Genomic DNA, 24,182 nt, shown 5'->3' on the forward strand with positions numbered 1-24,182 from the left:
CATGTTTCCCACATCCTCCAATATTAAATTCATGCAATGAGCTGCACATGGAGACCAAGAAATATTTGGGTATCTCTCCGCAAGTAATCTACCTGAAGCCTTGTAGTTAGGCGCATTATCAGTCACTAAATGAACCACATTTTCAGAGCCAACCATTTCCACCATCTCAGCAAATAAATTACACAAATTCTCTGCATTTGTGTATACATCAGATGCATCAACCGACTTGATGAACGTTACTCCTTTTGGGCAGTACACTAAAAATTTGATCAGTGGTCTTTTTCTAGTGTCTTTCCATCCATCTCCCATCAAGGTACAGCCGGTGCTCGACCAAGTGCTTCTAAATGATTCAACAATCAAAGACACATGTTTTTTTTGCATCTCTTAATAACCCAACCCTCAAAGCATGATACGAAGCATGTCCTAAACTAGAAGCTTTGCTTAACATAACTTGAAAGAATGGAGAGTTCACAGCGTTCATGGGAATGCAGGCATCATAAAACCATAAAGCAACAGCCATATCAGCATCATGCACCTTTTCCTTGCTTTGTATAGATGCCTTTATACTTGGTTGAGTAGGATCACTCAGACCTGTTTTAAAAAAACCATGTAAATCTCCACCTCTGTTTCTCTTTTTGGTTTGAGTAACTGATGGCTAAGAATGAATGCCTTCTCCATCAGCATTCATATCAGCAACAATGTTTATATCATCAAGTGGTATTCCTCTCTTTTCTTTATTTTTGTCTTCATTTTCCTTCAGTGATTGCTTCATCTGAAATTGAACTTCTGCAGAAACTTTGGTACATGAATCTATGTTTCACCTCCGCTCTCTTTCTGACAGAAGTCCCAAATCAAAGTTTTCTTCCCATTCTGCTCAGTCCGTTCTGTTATATATCTCCAAGCTATGTCATCTTTACGACACACTGAACATTGAGAAGAAGGTACGCTTAAATCTGGTTCTGAGTGATTCCCCTCCATTAACTAGTAAAAATAGCAAAAGAAAAATATATTAATATGTTATATCAAATCTGATAATTAAACGGTTAAAGAGAATCACGTTACTTACTACTTCTTACAAGTGCAGTTCCAAATCATGTGGCAAAGGAAAATTCAGATGGAGAATGGTGTACGACAGTGAGAGACGACGAGAAGACGTTTAGGTTTCTTTATTTTTCTAGAAATTATTAAAAAAAGACAGCTGTAAAGTATTACTATTATTAACTTATAAGTTACTAGAGAAGAACGGGCGGGATATACTTTACTTGTGATCTAAGTTATTATTTTTGTATGATTTTGTGGTTTGTGTTTTAAGTTTACATTTGCAAGAGATGTGTATGATACATTATAAAAAAATGAACAATACGTAAGTTCACCCCTATTGTGAATGGTTAAATTCACCACATTCTTCATGACCTATAGAAATAGTTAAAAAGGAAATAAAAATAAAAAAAATATAAATAACTGCAAAAAAAATAACACCGACATTAATTAACGTCGTCTGCAAAATTCTAAAAACCTAAACTTTAAAATCATAAATCCTAAATACAAAACACTAAACCATAAACCCCATTCTTAAAATCTAAACCCTAAATATTAAACCCTAAACCCAAATTCTAAACCCTAAAGCCTAAACCCAAAACTCTAAACCATAAACCTTAAATCCTTAAATCTAAACCCAAAGCCCTAAACCCTAAACTCTAAATCCTAAATTCTAAACCCAAAAATTCAAACCCTAAACCCAAAAATTCAAACCCTAAACTCTAAATCCTAAACACTAAACCCAAACCTCTAAACCGTAAACCCAGCTGCTAGTTAAAAATATTGAGGTTTACAATTTACAGTTTAGAGGTTTAGGTTTAGGGTTTAGGATTTAGAGTTTAGAGTTTAAGATTTAGAGTTTAGGGTTTTGCTATAAGACCTTGGTCTTTCCCTTCATAGTAGTCTGGTAGCAAGAGTGGGAATACTTTTGATCTCCTCTGATCGCCTTTATGCCCCAGTGTGTAGGGAATTTCACCATCTCGTGAAGAGTCGAAGGGACGACCTCCATGCCGTGAATCCATGGCCGCCCTAGGATCATATTGTAGGATGAATCGCAGTCAACGACAAGGAATTTGGTTGACATATTGATCCCTTCAACGTATACCGGGAGGGTCACCTCTCCGGCGGTCTGCTTGACTTCTCCGCTGAACCCTATAAGTGGGGTTATCCTCCGAGTTAGAGCACTTTCCTCCAGCCCCAGATCCTTGTATGCAGCCTGGAAGATGATATTGCCGGAGCTTCTGTTATCTACCAATATCCTTTTCATCAGGCAGTTCGCTACAGTGAGTGATATGACCAGGGTGTCGTGATGTGGGGTGGTAACTTTTTCCTGCTCCTTGCTGTGAAACTTATTTCGTCCGTACCTAGGAGCATGCATTTTGGCCTGCCTGCCTCTAGGCCGTGCTTGGCGTTCCAGGTGATTTTCTTCGCGGCTGCGTGGCTTATGCCGCTGATATTTGAACCACCCGATATGACATGAATCACTCGGTCCTGTCGAGGTGGCGAGACAGGAGCAGCTGCAGTGGGCTTTCCCGTTGTCTCCTTGCTTAGATGGCTCTTGGCCTTCTTGGAAGGAACTCCCTGAGGTGTCCTTTCTTAAGCAACTCGTTGACCTCGATCTTCAGTGCGACGCAGTCCTCCATTTTATGACCGTGGTCTCGGTGGAAGTCGCACCAGAAACCAGGGTTCCAGAAAGAGTCAGGTGCTTTCATCTTCTGAGGCCACTTGACCTGTTGGCCCATCTTCCTCTGAACATTGATCAGCTCCGACCTTGAGACGGAGAGGTGAGAGATGTCTGGCCATGTGGACACTGCCATCCCTTCTGCCTTCTCGATCGGCTGGTTCTGGTATCTGCCTCGGTTTCGTTTTCCGGAGTCCCTGGCTGGTCTTTGAGAGGGCTTCTCGTCTCGCTCAGTTCGGTCCGGCCTGATTGTCTTGGGATCTTGCTTTTGTTGCGCCTTAGCGCAGCTGGCGACATCTTCTTCCCATTTGACATGCGCCCATGCTCGAGATAGGACGTCTTCCATGGTTTTGCACTGGTATTTGGTTAACTCCTTAAAGAGATCCCCGTCGGGGATTAGGCCTCTTTTGAAGGCAGCGATAGCAGTGGGGATGCTGCATTCAGGAATAACCACTTTCTCTTGATTGAAGCGGGCTATGTAGCCTCGTAAGGGTTCCGCTCGGTGTTGGAGGATTTCGTAGAGGCCATCAGAGGTTTTCTCCAGGTTCCTGCTACTGGCGAATTGTTCCACGAACTTATCGCTGAGAATCGCGAAGGAGGCTATGGACATGGAGGGTAGGTTGATGTACCATTGCAGAGCAGGTCCGGTCAGGTTTGAGCCGAACCCTTTGCACATGGTAGCTTCACACGACTCCTTTGGGAGTGCTACGACGAGCATCCTTTGTCTGTATTGGGCGACGTGGTCGTCCGGATCAGTGGTGCCGTCATACACCTTTGTGATGGGGAAGGAGAACTTCCTGGGCATCTCGATCAAGGTGATCTCATCCGTGAAAGGAGTTTCGGCATAAGATTCGGGGTTGCTCTTCCGGATGGGGGGAGATATTCCTGGGAGCCTCTCTACCATGGACTGCATGGCATCGAGTCTCTTGGAGAACATATGCTCCAGGTAAGCGACCATAGGAGACTCCACTTTCATTGCTCCGTCAAGTGATTCCTTATCGGGTTCCAGCTCAGATTCGCTGTCTTCAACATCGTAGGTCTGAGCATCCTTAGCCTTCTCGCGCGTTGATGCGTCTCCTCCCGATGCCGTAGGTGGGAGATTCACACCTGTTCCGGAGTTGGGTGTCTCCAGAGCCGGCATGGGGCGGACCTGAGCCCGGAATCGACGCTTCTTGTTACTCGCCGTGTTGAGGGCTTGGTTCTCATCACGGAGGTTAAGATTCTCCGATTCGAGCTGGCTGAGCTTCTCGGTGCTCTGCTCCCGTTGCTTGGAGTGTTCGTTGAGCTTCTCCTTCTGGCTCTGGAATTCCGAGGAGAGCTCGGGATTAGCCTCCTCCCGAGTTTTATGCAACTCGGTAGCTTGACTTTGCAGACGATCGATTTGCCTTTGGAGTTCGGCTTCTCTTTGGATAGCTTCGGGTAGCTCGTCCACCGCCATTATCATGTAGTTTTGATTGCTCCACTCCTTCTAGCGCCAAACTGTTAGGGGATTTTTGTGTAGGATCTTTGTGAGTACCACATAACGATGGACAAGGCTTAGTATTTGTATTGATTTCGTATGAGTTTGAGAGAAATAGACTTCAAGAGATGTTTTATTAGATAGAACAAGCCGGAACTACAATGATTGGTGTATAAACCCTAGTTCTAGCCACCTAGCTCTAATCTCTAAGTCTTGAAGTGTCGATTTGTCGATCCCTTGCTTTAGGGTTTAGGTTCCCTTTATATAGTCTTCTTAAGGCGGGCCTTAGTCGGTTGAAGTAGGTTAAACTCTTCCATATTCGGAAATATGAAAGGTTCTCTTTATCAAAAGTTTTCTTTTTCCTGGGGGAAGGGGGCAGTCCCAGGGACCGGACCCGGAGTACTTCGTAGCGGGGAGCCGGGGTGCCTCCTAGCAGGGACCTAGAGGCCGGTGTCCTGCCTGGGGTCTGGAGAAATTCAATACCTGAGTATTTTCCCCCAACACTAGCAGTGTCGAAAGAGGTTTCTCGTCGGTGTGTGAAGATTTCTGGTTTTTCCTCTGGCGCCTAGAGTTGTCTATGCTCAGGCGTTGAATCTCCGGCCAGTCTTCCTTTCTCTTTCTCTTCTCCAGTTCATGGGTGTGCGTGATACACTAAAACTGAACCTTTCCTACTGTCAAGTTAACAGTGGTAATCGTGGTACTTATGATTCAATCCAGAAGACCAGTCTACACTTTATTCTTGTGAGTTTTCAACTTAGCCAAAACTAAAAGTGGGGTTTGAATTGGGTGTTAACGTGCAAGTAAAGTAAATAATTGCAAAGAGTGAATTCAATACTAATGGAAGCCAATCTACGGTTTCTCATCGGGTGTTGATGCTAAACCAAACATTTATTCAAGCGCAATGTAACACAATCTAGACAACGGATCACTCAAGTAGAACAGCCCACTATCATGGTGTTGTTCCCTCTGCGGTTCGATCTTGACGCCTAAACTATCGTTTGGATCAAGGATCGACTACAAGCAATAGAGATCAAGTCCGATAGGTTCACCGAGCACTTTAGTATCTACTTTCGCTGACTAGAGATGTGCGGCTCATTCACTCAATATCAAGTAATCTACTTCATGGTTAATGAGCAGATTAAACCTAGGATCTAGCAATAAGTGATTAGGGTATAACTAGCATTAAGAACATAGATGAACAAACACACAATATGGTTGCTTATTTATGTTTAGCTTTTGCGATCAACACCCTAGAACCCTAGATGAGCTAGGCGACTACTCAGCCATAATACAAGATGAACCAGACATAATAACTGAATGATACTGCATATAAATCTAAAGAGAAATCAACAGGGTTCTGGATAATCTTCTCGGTGAAGAAGAGGAGCTATCTCCCTTACAATAGCAAATCCAATAATAGGTCTTAGTCTTCTTGCAAAACTCGCGTAAAAATAAAAAAAAATAAAGATAAGGATGGCTTTTTATATGGAGGCGCCATCGACATTAGAGGAGAGAATAGGTGATTAGGGTAAATCTTTGAAAGATATGGAAACTGCCATAAATGTCGGGAACAATCGCCTGTCTGCTCCTGGTGGGATCAACCGTCAGACTGCTCCGCTTGATTGCTCCGCGGGGAGAGACTCCAGTTCTTGCTCCTTTCTTCATACTTCTTCCTTCAGCTCTTCAGTCTACTCCAGACCTGAAACGACTCTAAAAGGACTGGGCTAACTCGATAAAACATTGAATACAAGTTAAAAAACATATACACAATGGTGTCAAAAACACCATATATCAATTCCCCTAGACTTAGAAACTTTTTTGTCCTCGAACAAGGTAAGTATCAAGAACATGGAAAATGTTTGAAAGTGTGGAACTCTCCTATTTCTCAATAACCATTCCTTAACCACGAATCTCTGAACCATAAAAGCAGGAAACTAGGACCACACACTCTTACCAGAACCTCCACTGATTGCTGTTCAAAGACCGGCTCCATATTCTACATCTCAAACCTGAAAAAGCACACTATCAAGACAGAACTCCCTATATTCATTTAAAAGTGGTGTGATCCTCTTATCACAGGCATCATTCAGGGTAGACGGGCTAGGTGTGAACATGCTAATTTTATAATGGAGTTAAAGAGTATTTAGGGGCTACCAATTTTTGTAGTGGATGCAGGATATCGCGCAAAATAGCAAGAGATGACGGATCCATTGATGTCCACAAGCCCTTACTCATTTTGCTAATTCTGGAGCTATCGCTCTGACTGTTCTCCTGCTCCCTATCGTGGGTACCAACTCTCTATGTTCTATCGTCCAGTGGTTCTCTTTCCTTGGTTCTTCTACCGTAATCCACAAAATATCAAAGGAGAACTTATATTCAGAATCTCAGTCTGAAAGGTGACGGCATGTCAAACAAGTAGAAGTAGTTGAGATCAATCTCATCAGAGAGCAATTGGCCAAGCAGAAACTTCTTCTTCGTCTAGCTCCAACCGAATTGGCTCAAGAGGATCGACGTCCAACCAGTTGTTGACGTCTGCTCGGTTTAGTCCTCCTTCTCCGTCGGTGATCTCATATAAAAGAATATATATACAAATGTGTTTGTGTGTGTTTTTTTTTACTGAATAATACAAACGATGAGATCAAGGTGATGGTATGACGGAGAAGGAGATGATGCATGGAATGATTGGTGCCAATGGCGACTCTGGTCGTTCTCCCTTGTTCTCCACTAATTGTTCTGGAGCAGTTGGCCCGACTTCTAAACTGACTGTTCTCCTTGTTCTGTTAAAGCTTTGCAATGATAACGAGTAAGAGGCTGCATCGATCCTTTCCTCTCCAACCTTTTTGCACATACGAAACTGAAAAACATAATGCATGAAGGTGGAATAAAGGCTTAGGTGCAAGGTAGGAACTAGCTAAAGATGAGCTAGCCACTCAGGATCAACAAGATAGGTAAAAAGAATAAGAAGTCCTGAGTGTAGGTCTCGTTTCCCTGATCTAATGCCCATAACAAGAGGAAATTGCAGTCAATATTAGGTTCAAGTTAGGTGGAGTTAAGTCTACCCAGTGTAACCTGATCGGCTGAAAACTTCTGGAGAGTCAAGTAAGATAAGTCAGGATTGTTCCAGGTCCAAGTGTGGGTCTTTCGTCACTACTAGAGTCACTGAATAAGAAAGTTTAAGCACGAGGTGGTTAAGAGATCATCACAGAATTGGGTCCTAATTTCCACAAGAGTTTTTGACTGACTCGATAAAAGCACAAGGACTAACTCAAGCATAAAAACCAAAAGAAACAAAAGGGAGATTAGTTTCACACAATCACCTCCCCCAGACTTACTTCACACCATCCCTGGTTGTGAAAATAAATTTGAGGAAGGCTCAAACAAACAAAATTAAAGCAAATAAAAGCGAGGAAAAATAAATTGTTCAAATGGATAACACAATGAGATAAGATGGTGGGGCGGATCAGTCCGACTCCCGGCTCTCGGAGCGACCAGCTGTCCTCTTCTTCGGCGGTAGGCGTTCTCCAGCTGCAGAAGATCCAACCGGTTCCTTGCCGGGGCAATGTGATTGCTGCGGAGTGTGCTCCTGCGCGGAAGTCCTGCCCTCTTGGCCACCAAAACAACCACCCGTGATCGCCTTGAGGATCCTCTTCATGAGGCTGTTGTTCTTGCGCTGTGAATCAACCATCCAGCGCCGGTAAGTTGTGTCATCCGCATCATCATTGAGGAGGCCCAAATCATAGGCAGTGTCCTCGTCTGGCGTGATGTCTTCTACATCATCCATGTCAGCATCTGGAGGTGGTGCTCGTGGATCGTTACAAAGGAACTCCGGGTCAGGCAAGAAGCGGATGTTCTCGATCGTGCTGAAATTTGTGAGGTGTGCCTGCGGGAGCGTGCAGTACAGCACGTTTCCCTCCTTGCCTGCGAACTCGTAGGTGTACTCGTCACGAAGGATGTGGCAAGCGATCAGATAAGGGGTGTCTATGTACTCGATCTCATGGTTGACCGCGTATGAGCTGAGGTTGATCCCATAGTACTTGAAAAGGGGAGTGAGCAGGCTACCACACCGATCCTTCTTGCTTTCGGACTTGTTCTCGGCCCTCATCAAACAGTCCCTTCACGAATAGAACATCCATATGAGATGGTACCCAGGGTTAATTTGAACCGACTGGATCGGGATGTCTCTAGCTCTGCGAATCTTATCCTCAAGACCCGAGTACAACATCTGTAGCTCTCCCTTGGTGACATTGGAGGTTTGATCCTTAGCGAATAGGAGGTTGGAGACCATCTTCGCGATCACCCTTAGAGTCGGGTTTCTTATCTGGGACTGGTACGCCTTGCGGGATGTGAACGTTTCGTTTGCAATGAGGTCCCAAAAATGGTTTCTTGGCGTGAAGTTGTTAATCACCACCACCTCCCTACGCTCGTCTGAAATCTCATATATCTCGTTGAGCTTGTCAAGCGAGAGGGAGCAGAACTTGCCGTCGGCCATGAATGAGAAGGAACAGTTCTCATATGTAGGCTTGGAAGGGTCGTCATACCCGATGTGAGCTATAGCGAGCACTTGCCGGACGAGGTCGGGGTAGAGCTCGTGTGTTCGGTAGCAGAGAGGAGCAATCCCCATGGCGTGGAGTGTTTCGAACACATCAGTGTCGAGCCCAAGGGAGACAAGGGTGTCCGCGTGACCAAAGCGAGTGGGCAGGATCTCGATGTTAAGGAGTGAGTTGTACCGTTTCGCAGACTCCTTATCCCAACCCTCATAGTTGAAGTCGAGGAGCATCGGGTCATCGATATTGATTGGCTGACCCTCTTGGTCCTCGCGCGGCCATGGGTTTGAAGCCGGAGCATTGTGGTTTGGAGGCGGCACATAGTTTTCGCAGGTGATCTTTGGGGTTTTAACCGACTTTTGCTTGGTTCGTGGAGGCATATGCAAAACAGAACAAGTAGTTTTTAATTAGTACAGTTCGTGGGTTGTCTAGAAAAGGATGGATCCTTTCTCATTCTTGATTAAACTTAAGTCCATTAAATTTCCAAACAACCCAACTATAACATCAAGAATCATGACCCGCGATTCACCATAGACTTAGACCAATCAGAAAACCAATCAACAAACTCAAGTGAAACCACTTTATTTAGGCTCGCGAATCAGTCGGATTCTATTAGCCAATTCACAGTCAAATCTCAAAACTAGGCGGTTCATATTCTTTCTCAATTTCGACTCTTCTACCATTCTAGCAACCTAAGATGTGTTCATTCAAGGATGTTGCTAACAAATATCGATTAAGAGTGCAAGAAGAAGAAAAGAGAGAGGACCACGAATCGTGATTTGCATGCGCGATTGTGGGAGATGTCGATTTGTTACCTTGATCGGTTGCGAGAGATGACTGCAAAAACAAAGTGAACTCGAAATTCCAAGGAGTTAGAACCAAAAATGGTGATAATTGATTTGAGAGTTTAAAGAGTTTGTCTTAGGGTTCTATCCTTAAGCGAGAGGAGTTTGCGGCGAGTGGGGGCTAAGTGGGAAAGTGGGGCGGGTTAGCTTTAAATAGGCAAACCCTAACCACTTCCTCTTGTTTTTATTTTATTTATTTATTTATTTTTAGGGCCCGAAGAGTTACCTGGGGAAACAACTGTTCTCCAGCGAGAACAGTCTACGGATTGTTCTTCGGGCAAACTTCAGTTTTCTTTTTTTCTGAAACAAAAATTCAAAACAACCTACAGAAGAATTGAAAGGAAAAACATATTTACACTTACCAGTGGGTTGCCTCCCACCAAACGCTCGATTTAAGTCACTAGCTTGACTTTGGGTAGCCAATTAGGTTGTGGATGGATAACATAAGGGAATTTCTTCACCTTCTGCGATTGTTGTTTCAGCAAGGTATGGCTTGAGACGCTGACCATTAACAACGAATTCTCCTCCGTTCGTGTCCAGCAACACTACTGCTCCATATGGCCGGACCTCTTTGATAGTAAACGGACCAGACCATTTGGACTTCAGCTTCCCAGGGAACAGCTTCAGCCTGGAGTTGAAGAGCAAGACCTGATCATTCGGTTCAAAACTTCTGCTGATGATCCGCTTGTCATGATATGTCTTGGTCTTTTCGTTGTAGATATTTGTGCTCTCATAAGCTAGGTGCCTGATATCCTCTAGCTCGTGGATCTGGATGGAGCGCCTCTCCTTGGCTGATTTGATGTCGAAGTTGAGCAGTTTGACAGCCCATGCCGCTTTGTACTCTAGTTACACAGGGAGATGACACGCCTTGCCATAGACCAGAAGATATGGAGTGGTCCCGAGTGGTGTGTTGTAGGCTGTTCTGTAAGCCCATAGTGCATCATCTAATTTGAAAGACCAAGCCTTGCGTGTAGTTCCGACTGTTTTATGCAGGATGCTCTTGATCTCTCTATTAGGCACTTCCACTTGGCCACTTGTTTGAGGATGATATGCCGTCGCAACTTTATGCTTAACACTGTTCTTCTTCAAGAGGCCTTGGAAAACCTTGTTGATGAAGTGGGTCCCTCCATCGCTTATGACCACCCTAGGTACTCTAAACCTTGGAAAGATGATGGTTTTGAACATATTGGTCACAACACGTGCGTCATTAGTGGGGCTGGCGATTGCTTCCACCCACTTTGAGACATAGTCCACTGCGACTAGAATGTACTCGTTCTTGTACGAAGGTAGGAATGGTCCCATGAAATAAATTCCCCAACAGTCGAACACCTCGATCTCGAGTATGAAATTCTGAGGCATCTCGTTCCTCTTGCTGATGTTCCATTATCTTTGGCACGAATTACACTTGGAGATGAATGCTTGAGCATCACGGTACATTGTGGGCCACCAGAAACCGGCTTGCAAGACCTTGGAGACGGGCTTGAATGATGCAAAGTGTCCGGCGTAAGAGAAACCATGGCAGTGATCTAGGATTCTTGGAATCTCAGTTTCTGGAACACATCGCCGGAACACTCCATCCTTGCAGTGTTGATACTGGAACGGTTCATCCCAAAAGTAAAGTTTTGCATCCCTCAGAAATTTTCTCTTCTCATTCCTAGTAAACTCAACTGGTTCCTTCTCTGCAGCTAAGAAATTAGCTATCTCAGCAAACCAAGGTAGTTGGGAATATCTCTTCTTGATTGCAGCAACGAAGTGTTCCTGGTCTGCAGAACAGTCTGCGGAACAGTCTGCGGAACAGTCTGTAGAACAGTTTGCAGAACAATCTGCGGCAAGGGTATCTTGTCTGTTCTCGACATACCGACCAATCGCATAGACTTGTTCTTCAGGGAGACTGTCATCGAGAACCGTCTCTTCGACAATCTTCATTCTTGACAGATGATCCGCGACTCCATTCTCAATCCCCTTCTTGTCCTTTATCTCAAGATCGAATTCCTGGAGTAGAAGGATCCATCGGAGTAGGCATGGATTTGCGTCTTTCTTAATCAACAAGTCCTTCAGAGCCGCGTGATATGTGTGCACTATCACTTTAGAACGTACTAGGTAGGACCTAAATTTCTCGAAGGCATAAACAATGGCTAAAAGGTCCTTCTCGGTTGTGGCATATCAGCATTGGGCTTCATCCATTGTCTTGCTCGCGTAGTAAATCACATGCAGTTTCTTATCTTTCCGCTGTCCCAGCACTGCTCCCACTGCGAAATCACTCGCATCTATCATGATCTCGAAAGGTAAGTCCCAGTCTGGAGGCTGAACGACTGGTGCACTGATCAAAACTCCTTTTATCGTGTGGAACGCAGTCAAGCAATCGCTATCGAACTCGAACTTGGTGTCCTTGCAGAGCAGTGTGGTGAGTGGTCTTGCGATCACTGAGAAGTCCTTAATGAACCTCCTGTAGAATCCGGCATGTCCCAAGAAACTTCTTATTCCCTTGACTGATGTTGGTGGTTGCAGGCTCATCATAACCTCAATCTTTGCCTTGTCAACCTTGATCCCCTTCTCAGAAATCTTAAGTTCGAGAACAATCTCATCCTTAACCATGAAGTTGCACTTCTCCCAGTTGAGAACCAGATCTATCTACTCGCATCGTTGCAATACCCTGCACAAATTTTTTAAACAGACAGAAAAAAGCTTCCATAGACACTAAAATCATCCATGAAAACCTCCATTATGTCCTCAATCAGATCAGTAAAAATGGACATCATTCAACATTGAAAGGTCGCAGGAGCATTGCACAAGCCGAACGGCATCCTCCTGTAGGCAAACCTGCCATATGGGCATGTGAACGTCGTCTTCTCCTGATCATCTGGGTGGATGCGAATCTGAAAGAAACCTGAATAACCATCTAGAAAGGAGTAGTATGGATGGTTAGCCAATCTTTCAAGCATTTGATCAATGAAAGGGAGTGGAAAGTGATCCTTGCGAGTCGCGGCATTCAATTTACGAAAATCAATGCACATTCGATTCCCAGTGACAGTTCTAGTAGGGATCAGTTCATTCTTTTCATTTGTTATAACCGTTATTCCACCTTTCTTAGGAACTACATGAACATGGCTAACCCAATTGCTATTAGAGATGGCATAAATCACACCAGCCACTAGAAGTTTCATTTTCTCTTTCTTTACAACACCCTTTAGATTCGGATTTAACCTCCACTGATGTTCTATAGAAGTCATTAATTCATCTTCTAGATGTATCCTATGCATGCATAGATCAGCTGAAATGCCATGAATGTCAGCTAGAGAATATCCTAATGCCTTACGATACTTTATTAGTTCACACAGAAGTTTAGCAGTTTCCACATTATTCAGCTCAGAGTTCACAATAACAGGATAGGTGGAATTTGGTCCCAAGAATGCATACATGAGCCCCGTAGGGAGGGATTTGAGCTCGATCTTTGGAGCTTTCAGTTTCGCACCATGGATCGTCGAGTTGTGTTGTCTACATTGTCGCTCTTTTCGGAACAGCTGCTCCGGCTACAATGCTTTGATTGCTCTCGTCTTTCTCCCCTAGACATAAATAAGCAACCATCTTTTCCATGCTTCTGGCAGAGTCAAGCATCTTGTGATACCCATCCGCGTCCACGCTCATGATGTTGTGCTCCATCTCAGCTCAGGTTAGAGCCAGTTCGAGTGGGTCATCGATCAAGATTTCCTCAATCATTCCTTCTTGAGGGGATAGCGTCTGATCTTCGCCTTCAACTGTGTAGGTATGTGCGTCTATCATTGGTTTCTTCAGCAGTTTGTTCATCTCGAACTTCATCGCGATGTCCCCTAGGTGAAGATCAATCCTCCCTTGTCGAACATCAATAATCGCACCAGCCGTGCACAAGAAAGGACGACCCAGGATGAGGGGATCTCTTGGTTCTTCGTCAACCTCTAAAACCACAAAATTTGTCGGAACAAAGGTGTTGCCTACTCAGACATGGAGATCTTCCAGAATACCAACCGGTGACTTGAATGATATGTCCGCGAACACCAGGGAGATTCTTGTTGGTTTGAAGTCTGTGAATCCCAATCGTTTTGCCACGGAGTAAGGCATGAGGTTGACACTGGAACCCAAGTCACAAATAGAGCAAGCGAATACTGTTTTCCCAATCTGTGTCAAGAGAACAAACTTGCCTGGATCGCCCAATTTCTTAATCGGCCTGTTCTGAAGTACCGCACTGCACTCCTTTGAAACCAACAATAGCTCACTGTCTCCAGTTATCTTGCCGGAGATCAAATCTTTCATCAAACTGCGCATAGAAGGTATCATCTGGATCGCATCAATCAGAGGTAACTTGATAGTTAGATCCTCTAACATCTTCTTACACTTTGTCTCTTCCCGATCCTTGCGAGATGGCTTTGCTGGAACAGGGTATGGAACCTTAGGGGTGTATTCGCGCGAGGGAACATGCTCGACAGGTGTAGCGGCAGGGGTTGGATCAGTCTCAGCAGGCTGTTCCGTATCCTCGTCAGGCTGTTCCGTATCCTCGTCAGACAGAGGAACAGCTTCGGATTGTGGGTTCTCAACCTCCTTTTGCTTTCCTTTTTCTGCTGCCGATAGTTTCTTAGGGACCGCATCTGGGAGTGTTCTCCCACTCCTTAGTGCAACTGCATTGCATTCTTTAGGATTCTTATTTTTGTTTCCCGGGAGAGTTCGTTGATGTCTCTTTACGCTCTCGTCTGTCTGCGCAATCTGAACGTCCATCTGACACATATGGCTAGCTACATAGTCGTATTTGGTACTCAGGTCATTGAACATGTGATTCATTCTGGAGTTGATGTCTGCGGTGACCTGATTCAACGCTTTCCCTTGGATTTGCTGACCCTGGAGCAAATGCTGCATCATCGTCACTAGACCCTTCATCTCGTCTTGTGGAGCAGCTGTAGGCGAAGGGGCAGCTTGTTGAGCTGTCTACTGCTTTTGGTTCTGGAACTGGTTGTGCTGCGCCTGGCTCAGAACATATGTTCTTCCTTGGTATGGTTTCTGATAACCGCTGTTCTGTCCTTGACTGTTCAGCGTGTTGTCACCTGGTTTGTCCAGCTTAGTGTACGTAAAGAAGTGAGGGTTATTCCTCACGTCAGGGTTCGGGTGGTAGCTATTATACTGCCATCCTTATCCATTGACGTAGCTTACTTCTTGCTGATCGTCCATGGTATTATCCCCTTCAGGTGTGACATCTGAAGCATCGTTCTCTGATGCGGCCTCCGCCATGATGAATACTTGGCTCTGATTGCCCTTCAATAGTTGGTCAACCTTTGCTGCTAGATCGTCAATGTTGTTTACGCTCTTGGAGCGATCGTTCTCCTTGTTCTTGTAGAGTGAGCTTGACGCCATATTTTCGATCAGCACGAATGCGCCTGGTGTTGTTTGACTCATGAAATCTCCATTACTCGAAGAATCAAGAGTATTACGAAACTCATAGCTCACTCCATCATAGAACACTTCCAGTATGTAGTCATCCTCAAACCCATGGTGAGGGCATTCCCGTCGGTACTCCTTGAAACGCTCCAAAGCATCATAGAAAGGCTCGTCGGTCTTTTGCTTAAAATTTGAGATTTTATTCCTCAGGGCTGTGGTTTTCGTCTTCGTGTAGAAGTGGATTAAGAACGCTGCACTGACTTGTTCCCATGCAGTAAGTGTACCAGTCGGAAGAGAGGCTAGCCAGCGAGATGCTTTCCCATCCAGAAAGAATGGAAACATGGTGCATTTGACGTAGTCTGGTGGCACTCCATTTGCGCGATAGAAGTTGCAGACTCTCTCAAAGTTTTCAATGTGATCCAACGGAATTTTAGCCACGAGGCCGCTGAACATCTTTTTCTGCACCAGGCCAATCAAAGCAGGCTTGATCTCATAATCATGTCGAGTGCAGGGAGGGGGGGTTGATGGCGGAGCGAGTGGTAGGGAAGTTCCGCGGAAGGTTCCGCTCTCCGATTGGAGCGCCTTGTTGCTCAACTTGCTGAGCAGCGAGTTCAGCCGCTGCTTGGCGAGCAGCTTCCTGCGCATTGATGGTCTATTGCATCTGCTGCATCTGTTGTTGCATGAGAGCCATTGCAGCAGTGAGACCATCCTGGCCTCTGTGATAATCCATTCTGATGATAGTAGGCCGCGGTTGTTGACGGTTCTGTCTTTCTAATCTTTCGACCTCTTCGTTACTTAGCTTGAATAATGGTCCTTGTGCATTGCTCCGAGTATATCTACTGGTCATTCACCTGGATCATTTGCTACTACAAAAAGAGGAAAGCAAGTTAGGTGTCTTAGACTAAATATAGAACTGAAAAATAAAGGTAAATATCTGGTCCCCGGCAACGGCACAAAAACTTGATACACTAAAACTGAACCTTTCCTACTGTCAAGTTAACAGTGGTAATCGTAGTATTTATGATTCAATCCAGAGGACCAGTCTACACTTTATTCGTATGAGTTTTCAACTTAGGTAAAACTAAAAGTGGGGTTTGAATTGGGTGGTAACGTGCAAGTAAAGTAAATAATTGCAAAGAGTAAATTCAATATTAATGGAAGCCAATCTAGGATTTCTCATCGGGTGTTGATGCTAAACCAAACATTTATTCAAGCTCAATGTAACACAATCTAGAACACGGATCACTCAAGTTGAACAGCCCACTGTCGTGGTGCTGTTCCCTCTGCGGTTCGATCTTGACGCCTAAACTATCGTTTGGATCAAGGACCGACTACAAGCAATAGAGATCAAGTCCGATAGGTTCACCGAGCACTCTAGTATCTATTTTCGCTGACTAGAGATGTGCGGCTCATTCACTCAATATCAAGTAATCTACTTCATGGTTAATGAGCAGATTAAACCTAGGATCTAGCAATAAGTGATCAGGGTATAACTAGCATTAAGAACAGAGATGAACAAAGACACAATATGGTCGCTTAAGAACAGAGATGAACAAAGACACAATATGGTCGCTTATTTATGTTTAGCTTTTCCGATCAGCACCCTAGAACCCTAGATGAGCTAGGCGACTACTCAGCCATAATACAAGATGAACCAGACATAATAACTGAATAATACTGCATATAAATCTAAAGAGAAATCAATAAGGTTCAGGATAATCTTCTCAGTAAAGAAGAGGAGACGTCTCCCTTACAATAGCAAATCAAATAATAGGTCTTAGTCTTCTTGCAAAACTCGCGTAAAAAATAAAAATAAAGATAAGGATGGCTTTTTATATGGAGTCGCCAGCGACATCAGAGGAGAGAATAGGTGATTAGGGCAAATCTTTGAAAGATATGGAAACTGCCATAAATGTCGGGAACAATCGCCTGGCTGCTCCTGGTGGGATCAACCGTTAGACTGCTCCGCTTGATTGTTCCGCGGGGAGAGACTCCAATTCTTGCTCCTTTCGTCCTTCAGCTCTTCAGTCTCCTCCAGACCTGAAATGACTCTAAAAGGACTGAACTAACTCGATAAAACATTGAAAACAAGTTAAAAACATATACACAATGGTGTCAAAAATACCATATATCAGTGCGCGTGGAGAGTCTGATATAGATTAGCGTAGTCTCATGTTGGGGGTTTCGGGTTCAGCACTTCTTGTTAGTAGCATCGACCTGTCACTGGTAGCTGCTTGTGGTGTATCAAATGAATCACCCTCTAGTTCTTAGAGGTGAAGCGTGTAAGTGGCTTTGGAGCTTTGGTTGGTCTTTGTAGGTTCTGGAATCATCTCAGTGGCGTGGTCGCTCGGGATTTCGGCCATCCCAGTGCTGAATGGTGGTCTTTATCCTTGTTCGGCAAGTTGTATCATTTTATTTTAGTTGCAGGTATATGTTTCTTCTTTGTGGCATTGGCTGCTTCTTTCTCAATCCAATCTTGTTCGTTCGTTAGGGGGAAAGTCTCCTTTGCGATTGGTCCCCGAAGCCTTCGGTATGGCTTTTTGGACTTCTTTTCCTCGTCCGAGCTTAAGAAACTATAATAATTTGGACATGGAAGAGAGTGTGAGCGATCAGTTCCTCCCGGAGTAACATGTATGCGGTAGTGATGATGACGCAGGATCCGGAGTTACATCCAAAAACTTATATATAGTTTGTGGAATCAAAGCTACCAAGTTTTATGGTTGTCTCGATTTTTCTTGATCGAAATTATTATAATGATGCCTGATATAGAGAATTTTAATATGAATTACATTGTTAAAAAAATTATAAGAATGATTGATAAAAATAATTGATATCTACTGTCAAACTATCTCATGTGTAATTTGTAATCAGCTAGCCTAAGTTTGTGTTTCTTTATAATATCTTAGTATGTGGAGTGAATAAGTCATGTTTCTATCCCACTTTGTTTTCCTTTCAGTGCATCAAACAAGAAAAAACTCTCAATCCAAAGTAAAATCACATATCCAAAATGATCCGCAGGAAAGGAGGGGATATATATCACATCTATATTATTAAAAATGAAATACAAATTAGGTTTGTTTGGAAACATGAATTGCAGTTTAAAAAAGAGGTTTGTTTGAAAACATGGATGACAATATTAAATGAGAATTATTTGGAAACTTTGATACCAGTATATGTATTTTCTTTTATTTACACATTTAGTCATTGCATTTATAATAAATTAGGTACTTCTTTCTGTATTTTTTTCTATTTAAATATTCTACCACTACATTTAAAATCAATCTATATTATTAAAACTGAAGTACAAATTAGGTTTGTTTGGAAAAATGAATTGCAGTTTTAAAAGGAGTTTTGTTTGGAAACATAGATAAAAATATTAAATGAGAATTGTTTGGAAACTTGGATAGCGGTATATGTATTTTCTTTTATTTACACATATTGTCATTGCATTTATAATAAAATAGGTTTTTCATTTTGTATTTCTTTTTATTTACAGATTCTACCACTACATTTAAAATCAATTTAAATTAATTAATTACAATTCCAAAACTTATCTAAACAAATCGATATTCATATATTGATCATTATTAATATTTTACAAATATTACTAAATAAAAAAATTTTTGTTTCATTTAATTTAGCCAAACACATTAAAATAATTTTTTATTTGTGTTTACGGAATCAGTTAGGCATAGACATTCAGGTACCCATTTAAGTACGGGTTGTTTCTTTCGGGTATAGATTTTTTGGGTATTGAAATTTCTTTTTAGGTACTTCCTTTTTGTATTTATTTTTATTTACAGATTTTACCACGGCATTTAAAATCAATTTAAATTAATTAATTACAATTCCAAAACTTATCATGGAATCTGTTAGGCATAGACATTCGAGTACCCATTTAGGTACGAGTCATTTTTTCGGGTATAGATTTTTTAGGTTTTGAAATTAGGCCATGTTTGGATATAAATTTATGTGTGAATTTCAAGTTGGATCTCCCGGGTCTGTATGAATTTGGTTCTAATGTACAGAAAACTAAATATATTCAAATAACGAATGTATTTGAAAATGATTTGGATATTTGAACCAAAAATAATCATATTATCCGGTTCGATCTGGATCTTTTGAATACAATTAGTTATATGGAGACATATCTAAAATATATAGCACTAATCATAAAAGCAAATATCAATGTATAAATACGTAAAAACTAATACCTGCACGGGCACACAGGTCAAGCTGTAGTACCTTATTAAGTGTCAACCTGAATTTTAGGGAAACCACATTCGAAGGAAAATTAAACGGATATCAAATATGCCACTATGCCTTAATCAACTTTGTAAAGTAGTAATATGAATGAAGCTTTAAGGAAAAGTGATGCAGGAAGATATTTGGAAATTATCCAAATATCTTTATTATTCACTAGTTTACATTGAGGATTGAGGATTGGCACCAATGGATAATAATTTTGTTATTAGACTTCGTAGGTTTTATTTTGGGGTTGTTCTCAGTGTCTGAGAAGTGGATGTGTTTGGTCTCATCAAACCAAACACAAGTAAGTTCACCTTACATCTATTCTAGATTCTACGGGAATATGCCAATTATTGGTGTTTATAGTGGTCAACAAAGGGCTCAACCAAACGGATATTATGATTTTTATGTGTGCCTCCTTGTTGTGATTGCTATGAGGTTTGGTGGTCCACACATGTTTACCGATTGGAGAAAAAATGGAATTGTTGGTTATTTCTTCTTGCTTCTAGTCTTGATAAATCATTATGGTGATTGTTTCATCTTATTTAATGTCATTCTATATTGGTGTTTGGTCATATGTTGGAAAATTTGTGAGAAACTTGAAAGTTGGTGTTTTATTTGGAGGCTTCAAGGAAAATTCTTATGGGATGGGGAGATAGTAAAATTAATAAGCTTGAAGGCATTAACGTGGCGGAGAGCTTACTATGGGGGTTGGAGAATTCAGGGCATCATTACACCCAATTTAGTTAGTTCAAAGGAGCCTTTCTATATATTTTTTAAATGAGAGCACTAAGTTGGAATTGCCGAAGAATGGGAAGTAAGTGGACTATAAGTTATTTAACGGATATATGGCATAAACATAAGCCGGATTTTTTATTTTTATCGGAGACAAAGCAAGAGTCTGAGTTTGTCCAAAAATTTCACTAGTCACAGTGGATCCAGTGGGACGAAGTGGTGGACTAGCACTTTATTACAATAATGAGGATCAGGTTGATGTTTTATATTCAAGTAATCGAATGATAGATGTGGAAGCAGTGGCTCTTGGGAAAACGGTATATATGACGTTTGTGTATGGAGATCCAGTTCAAGACCTACGAGAACAAGTGTGGGAACGTTTAACTAGATATGGAATTTCGCGATCCGAACCTTGGTTTATTATTGGTGATTTAAATGAGATCACATGAAATCATGAAAAAGAAGGTGGAGCTTTGAGAAGTGCGAACTCATTTGTTCCTTTTAACAATATGATAAGGAATTGTGGTTTACTGGAGTTTCCTGCCAAAGGAAATAAGTTATCATGGCAAGGAAGAAGAGGCAAAGGCAAAGAGGCAGTAATGGTTAGATTTTGTTTAGATCGTGCATTAGCGAATGTGGAGTGGCACACGCTATTCCCCTATTCTTATACAGAATATTTAGGGATGGTGGCATCGGATCACCGCCCAGTGGTGGCTTACTTAGAAGATAAAGTTCTCAGGATAAAATGGCAGTTTAGATTTGATAAGAGATGGGTTGGACAAGAAGGCCTTATGGAATCAATTACAATGGGATGGTCCGATAATAGTGAAGGAACATGAACTGGTATAGTGGCAAAAATTAGTAATTGCCGCCATGAAATAGCCAAATGGAGGAAAAATAATCCACCTTATGGGAAGGAAAATATATCAGACTTACAGAAAGCTCTTGAAGAGGTACAAACACTAAATCTCAGGAGGATATTATGGAGGTGTCTAGGAAGTTGCAAGAGGCATACAAGGACGAAGAGGAGTACTGGCATCACAAAAGTAGAAATATGTAGTATTCATCTGGAGACCTCAATACAAAATTCTATCACGCTTTAACCAAGCAACGAAGGGTCCGTAATAGGATCGTAGGGCTATATGATGTTGAGGGAAATTGGATTACAAAGGATAATGGAGTAGAGAAAGTTGCGGTTGACTATTTTGAAGAATTATTTACTACAACTTCTCCATCGGAGTTTGACGATTTTCTCTCAGAGGTAACACCGGGCATAAGTCCACAAATGAATCAACGATTATTGAGGATAGCGACAGAGGATGAAGTCAGAGAGGCTCTGTATATGATGCATCCAGAGAAGGCACTAGGACCGGATGACATGACAGCTCTCTTTTTTCAATACTCATGGCGTATTATTTAGAGAGATTTGGTGGAGATGGTGAATGATTTTTTGGTTTCTGGAGAAATGGATTCAAGGTTAAATATTACTAATATATGTATGTTTCCAAGGAAAGAGAGACCTACAAGGATGACGGAGTTGCGACCTATCAGTTTATGTAATGTAGGGCATAAAATTATTTCAAAGGTTTTGTGTCAACGTTTGAAGTTGTTGCTACCCTCTCTCGTATCAGAAACGCAATCAGCATTTGTGGCAGGACTGCTGATTTCTGATAATATTCTTATAGCACAGGAAATGTTTCATGGATTACGGACTAATGAGGCGTGTAAAGGAAAGTATATGGCAGTCAAAACGGATATGAGTAAGGCCTACGATAGGGTAGAATAGGAGTTTATTAAGGCATTACTACAGAAAATGGGGTTTCATGATCATTGGATTAAACTAATGGTGGAGTGTATATCATCGGTTCAATATCGGATCCTTTTAACTGGCCAACCTCGGGGCCTCATTGTGCCACAAAGGGGTTTACGCCAAGGAGATCCTTTATCTCCCTATTTATTTATTCTGTGCACCGAGGCTTTGATAGCAAATATTAAGAAGGCGGAGAGGGAGAAACAATTAACAGGAATAAAGGTAGCCAGAGCATGCCCTTCAATATCACATTTGCTTTTTGCGGACGATAGTCTCTTTTTTTTGTAAAGCTCAAAAGGAAGAGTGTCACACCATTCTCAGGATTTTAAAGGTATATGAGATAGCTTCAGGTCAACTAATAAACTTTGATAAGTCTTCAATTCAATTTGGGCACAATATCGAAGAATCTGTCAGACATGAGCTAAGAGATATTTTGGGCATACAGAATTTGGGAGGGATGGGAACTTATCTAGGCCTGCCGGAAAGTCTTGGGGGGTTCTAAGATACAAGTTTTTGTCTTCGTACAAGATCGGCTAAATAATAGGGTCAATGGCTGGACTTTTAAGTTCTTTACGAAAGGAAGAAAAGAGGTGATCATCAAATCAATGATTACGGCTTTGCCAAATCATGTGATGTAATGTGAAATTGCTAGAGAGTATACCACTGAGTAGAACTCGGATGGCAGATCAAGAAGGATGGTATTTCACAAATAATGGAAAATATACGGTTAAATCTAGATATCAGGTTGAAAGGATATACCCATATAAGGAAAAACCACCATTAGTGTTTGGACCCACAGTGGATATTTTGAAGGCATATTGTTGGAAAATACGGTGTCCACCGAAAATTAAGCATTTTCTATGGCAATTGGTGACAGGGTGCATAGCAGTTAAGAAGAATTTGCATATGCGAGGGATACCTGGAGATATCTGTTGTGCAAGATGTGGAGCTGAGGAGGAATCGATCAACCATGTTTTTTTTGAATGCCCTCCTACACTTCAGGTATGGGCTCTTTCAAAGATTCCAACAAATCCAGCTATGTTTCCAACAAGCTCTCTCTTTGTGAACATGGATCATCTCTTTTGGAGAGTTGTTCCACAGATGGAGGATCATCAGTTTGCATGGATACTATGGTACATCTGGAAAGGAAGAAATAATAAAGTCTTTAGTAATCTGGATGTGGATCTTCTAGATACCCTTAAACAGGTAGAAACGGAATCAAAACTCTAGGCTGAGGCGCAATTATTGAATGACCAAAAGAGGACGCCACAGGTTGAGGCTATGATTCTTTCGTCAATTCCAGGAAGATGGTGTTTTACGGATGGTTCATGGAAAGATAATGATATTTCTTCAGGTCAAGGATGGTACAGTACCTTAGAAGGATTTGAGAGCTTGATGGGGGCAAGGAATGTCCGGGCTTCCCTCTCTCCTCTTCATGCAGAGATGGAAGCGTTACTATGGGCAATGAAATGCATGAAAAACTTACGACAATTTCAGGTTACGTTTGCAACAGATTGTTCTCAATTGGTGAAGATGGTTTTAGAACCAGAAGAATAGCTAGCGTTTGCAAGTTATTTGGAAGATATAAACAGCCCGAAAGAGAGTTTTTTCCAAGCAGAGATTATCTATGTACCAAGAATGCAGAACAAGAAGGCGGATAGCTTAGCCCGCAGTGCTAGGAAGGAAACATCTTTTGTAGTTCACATGGATCAAGATCTCCCAGTGTGGTTTACAGAATCAATATGAGTCTGTAAAGTTGATGACAAAAAAAACATTGATAATTACTTTTTATGGTATTTTTTATATTTTAGTAGTTTTCCTATTTTAATTAAGATTAGGGTTTTCATAGATTTAAGGATTTATTATAAATAGGCATCTAAGCCTAAAGTTGTATGCAGTTTTGATTTGATTAATAAAGAGCTTTGGCTTTTGGGAGAATAGTATTTTCTATCTCTTGTATTGAATTGATTAGATTCATCAATCAAGAAGCAGGTCCCAAGTAAGATTGGCAGTCCCAAACGTGGTTCCATAACCCCTTGGTTGAGCTGGCAGTCCCAAACGTGGTTCCATAACCCCTTGGTTGAGCTGTTTATCGTTGCTTCCGCTACATCAGGGTAGTGTCAGAGCTGTGTCTCTTTGGTTTCTTAATCGAAGAACGATTTTGGATGTCATGTTGATTAGCAGTTGCAGTTTCTATCATTTCGTGGACGAAAGTCCTTTTGTCGGGAGAGAAGAATGCCAGAAGATCTAAAGAGAGATTTATGGTGATCCAATATACGACGTTTATGAAGATGATTAGATCTACAAAGAGATTGTGGAGATCCGATCAATGATGTGTATGAAGACAATGTTAATGTTATTGACTTCATCTTCAAAGAAGATTCTTTTGAGAGTATGAGTCGTGCAAATTTTGTGCAAAAAC

At 42.0% G+C, this 24,182-nt stretch overlaps 4 protein-coding genes across 4 annotated transcripts; all 4 read right to left on the minus strand.

Moving 5' to 3' along the window:
• Nucleotides 1–1,909: 1,909 nt before the first annotated feature.
• On the minus strand, nucleotides 1,910–4,157 carry LOC106330774. The gene is made up of 3 exons (XM_013769190.1): nucleotides 2,853–4,157; nucleotides 2,652–2,786; nucleotides 1,910–2,488 (listed from the first exon to the last, which is right to left on the minus strand). Exons 1-3 carry the CDS (start codon nucleotides 4,155–4,157, stop codon nucleotides 1,910–1,912), a joined length of 2,019 nt encoding a protein of 672 aa, XP_013624644.1.
• A 5,833-nt stretch (nucleotides 4,158–9,990) lies between these two features.
• On the minus strand, nucleotides 9,991–10,926 carry LOC106330775 (uncharacterized protein K02A2.6-like). The gene is made up of 2 exons (XM_013769191.1): nucleotides 10,440–10,926; nucleotides 9,991–10,358 (listed from the first exon to the last, which is right to left on the minus strand). The coding sequence occupies exons 1-2, from the start codon at nucleotides 10,924–10,926 to the stop codon at nucleotides 9,991–9,993; spliced, it is 855 nt and encodes a 284-aa protein (XP_013624645.1).
• Nucleotides 10,927–12,326: 1,400 nt separating this feature from the next.
• On the minus strand, nucleotides 12,327–12,797 carry LOC106330777 (RNA-directed DNA polymerase homolog). Its single transcript, XM_013769193.1, has one exon. The coding sequence runs from the start codon at nucleotides 12,795–12,797 to the stop codon at nucleotides 12,327–12,329; it is 471 nt and encodes a 156-aa protein (XP_013624647.1).
• Nucleotides 12,798–13,233: 436 nt separating this feature from the next.
• Nucleotides 13,234–14,472, minus strand: LOC106330778. The gene is made up of 2 exons (XM_013769194.1): nucleotides 13,566–14,472; nucleotides 13,234–13,499 (listed from the first exon to the last, which is right to left on the minus strand). Exons 1-2 carry the CDS (start codon nucleotides 14,470–14,472, stop codon nucleotides 13,234–13,236), a joined length of 1,173 nt encoding a protein of 390 aa, XP_013624648.1.
• Nucleotides 14,473–24,182: the final 9,710 nt, after the last annotated feature.

This window comes from Brassica oleracea, chromosome C3 (assembly GCF_000695525.1).
Source record: "Brassica oleracea var. oleracea cultivar TO1000 chromosome C3, BOL, whole genome shotgun sequence".
In the NCBI taxonomy this organism is placed as follows: Eukaryota; Viridiplantae; Streptophyta; class Magnoliopsida; order Brassicales; family Brassicaceae; genus Brassica; species Brassica oleracea.

Coding starts and splice junctions, on each gene's coding strand:
- LOC106330774 (XM_013769190.1), bottom strand. CDS start 4,157: ATGGCGGTGGACGAGCTACCCGAAGCTATCCAAAGAGAAGCCGAACTC. Junction 2,787..2,852: donor TCGAGAAGGCAGAAGGGATG/GCAGTGTCCACA, acceptor ATCAATGTTCAG/AGGAAGATGGGCCAACAGGT. Junction 2,489..2,651: donor GCGTCGCACTGAAGATCGAG/GTCAACGAGTTG, acceptor TTCAAATATCAG/CGGCATAAGCCACGCAGCCG.
- LOC106330775 (XM_013769191.1), bottom strand. CDS start 10,926: ATGCCTCAGAATTTCATACTCGAGATCGAGGTGTTCGACTGTTGGGGA. Junction 10,359..10,439: donor TCCATATCTTCTGGTCTATG/GCAAGGCGTGTC, acceptor ACATCAAATCAG/CCAAGGAGAGGCGCTCCATC.
- LOC106330778 (XM_013769194.1), bottom strand. CDS start 14,472: ATGAAGGGTCTAGTGACGATGATGCAGCATTTGCTCCAGGGTCAGCAA. Junction 13,500..13,565: donor ATCATTCAAGTCACCGGTTG/GTATTCTGGAAG, acceptor TTGTGGTTTTAG/AGGTTGACGAAGAACCAAGA.
- LOC106330777 (XM_013769193.1), bottom strand. CDS start 12,797: ATGACTTCTATAGAACATCAGTGGAGGTTAAATCCGAATCTAAAGGGT.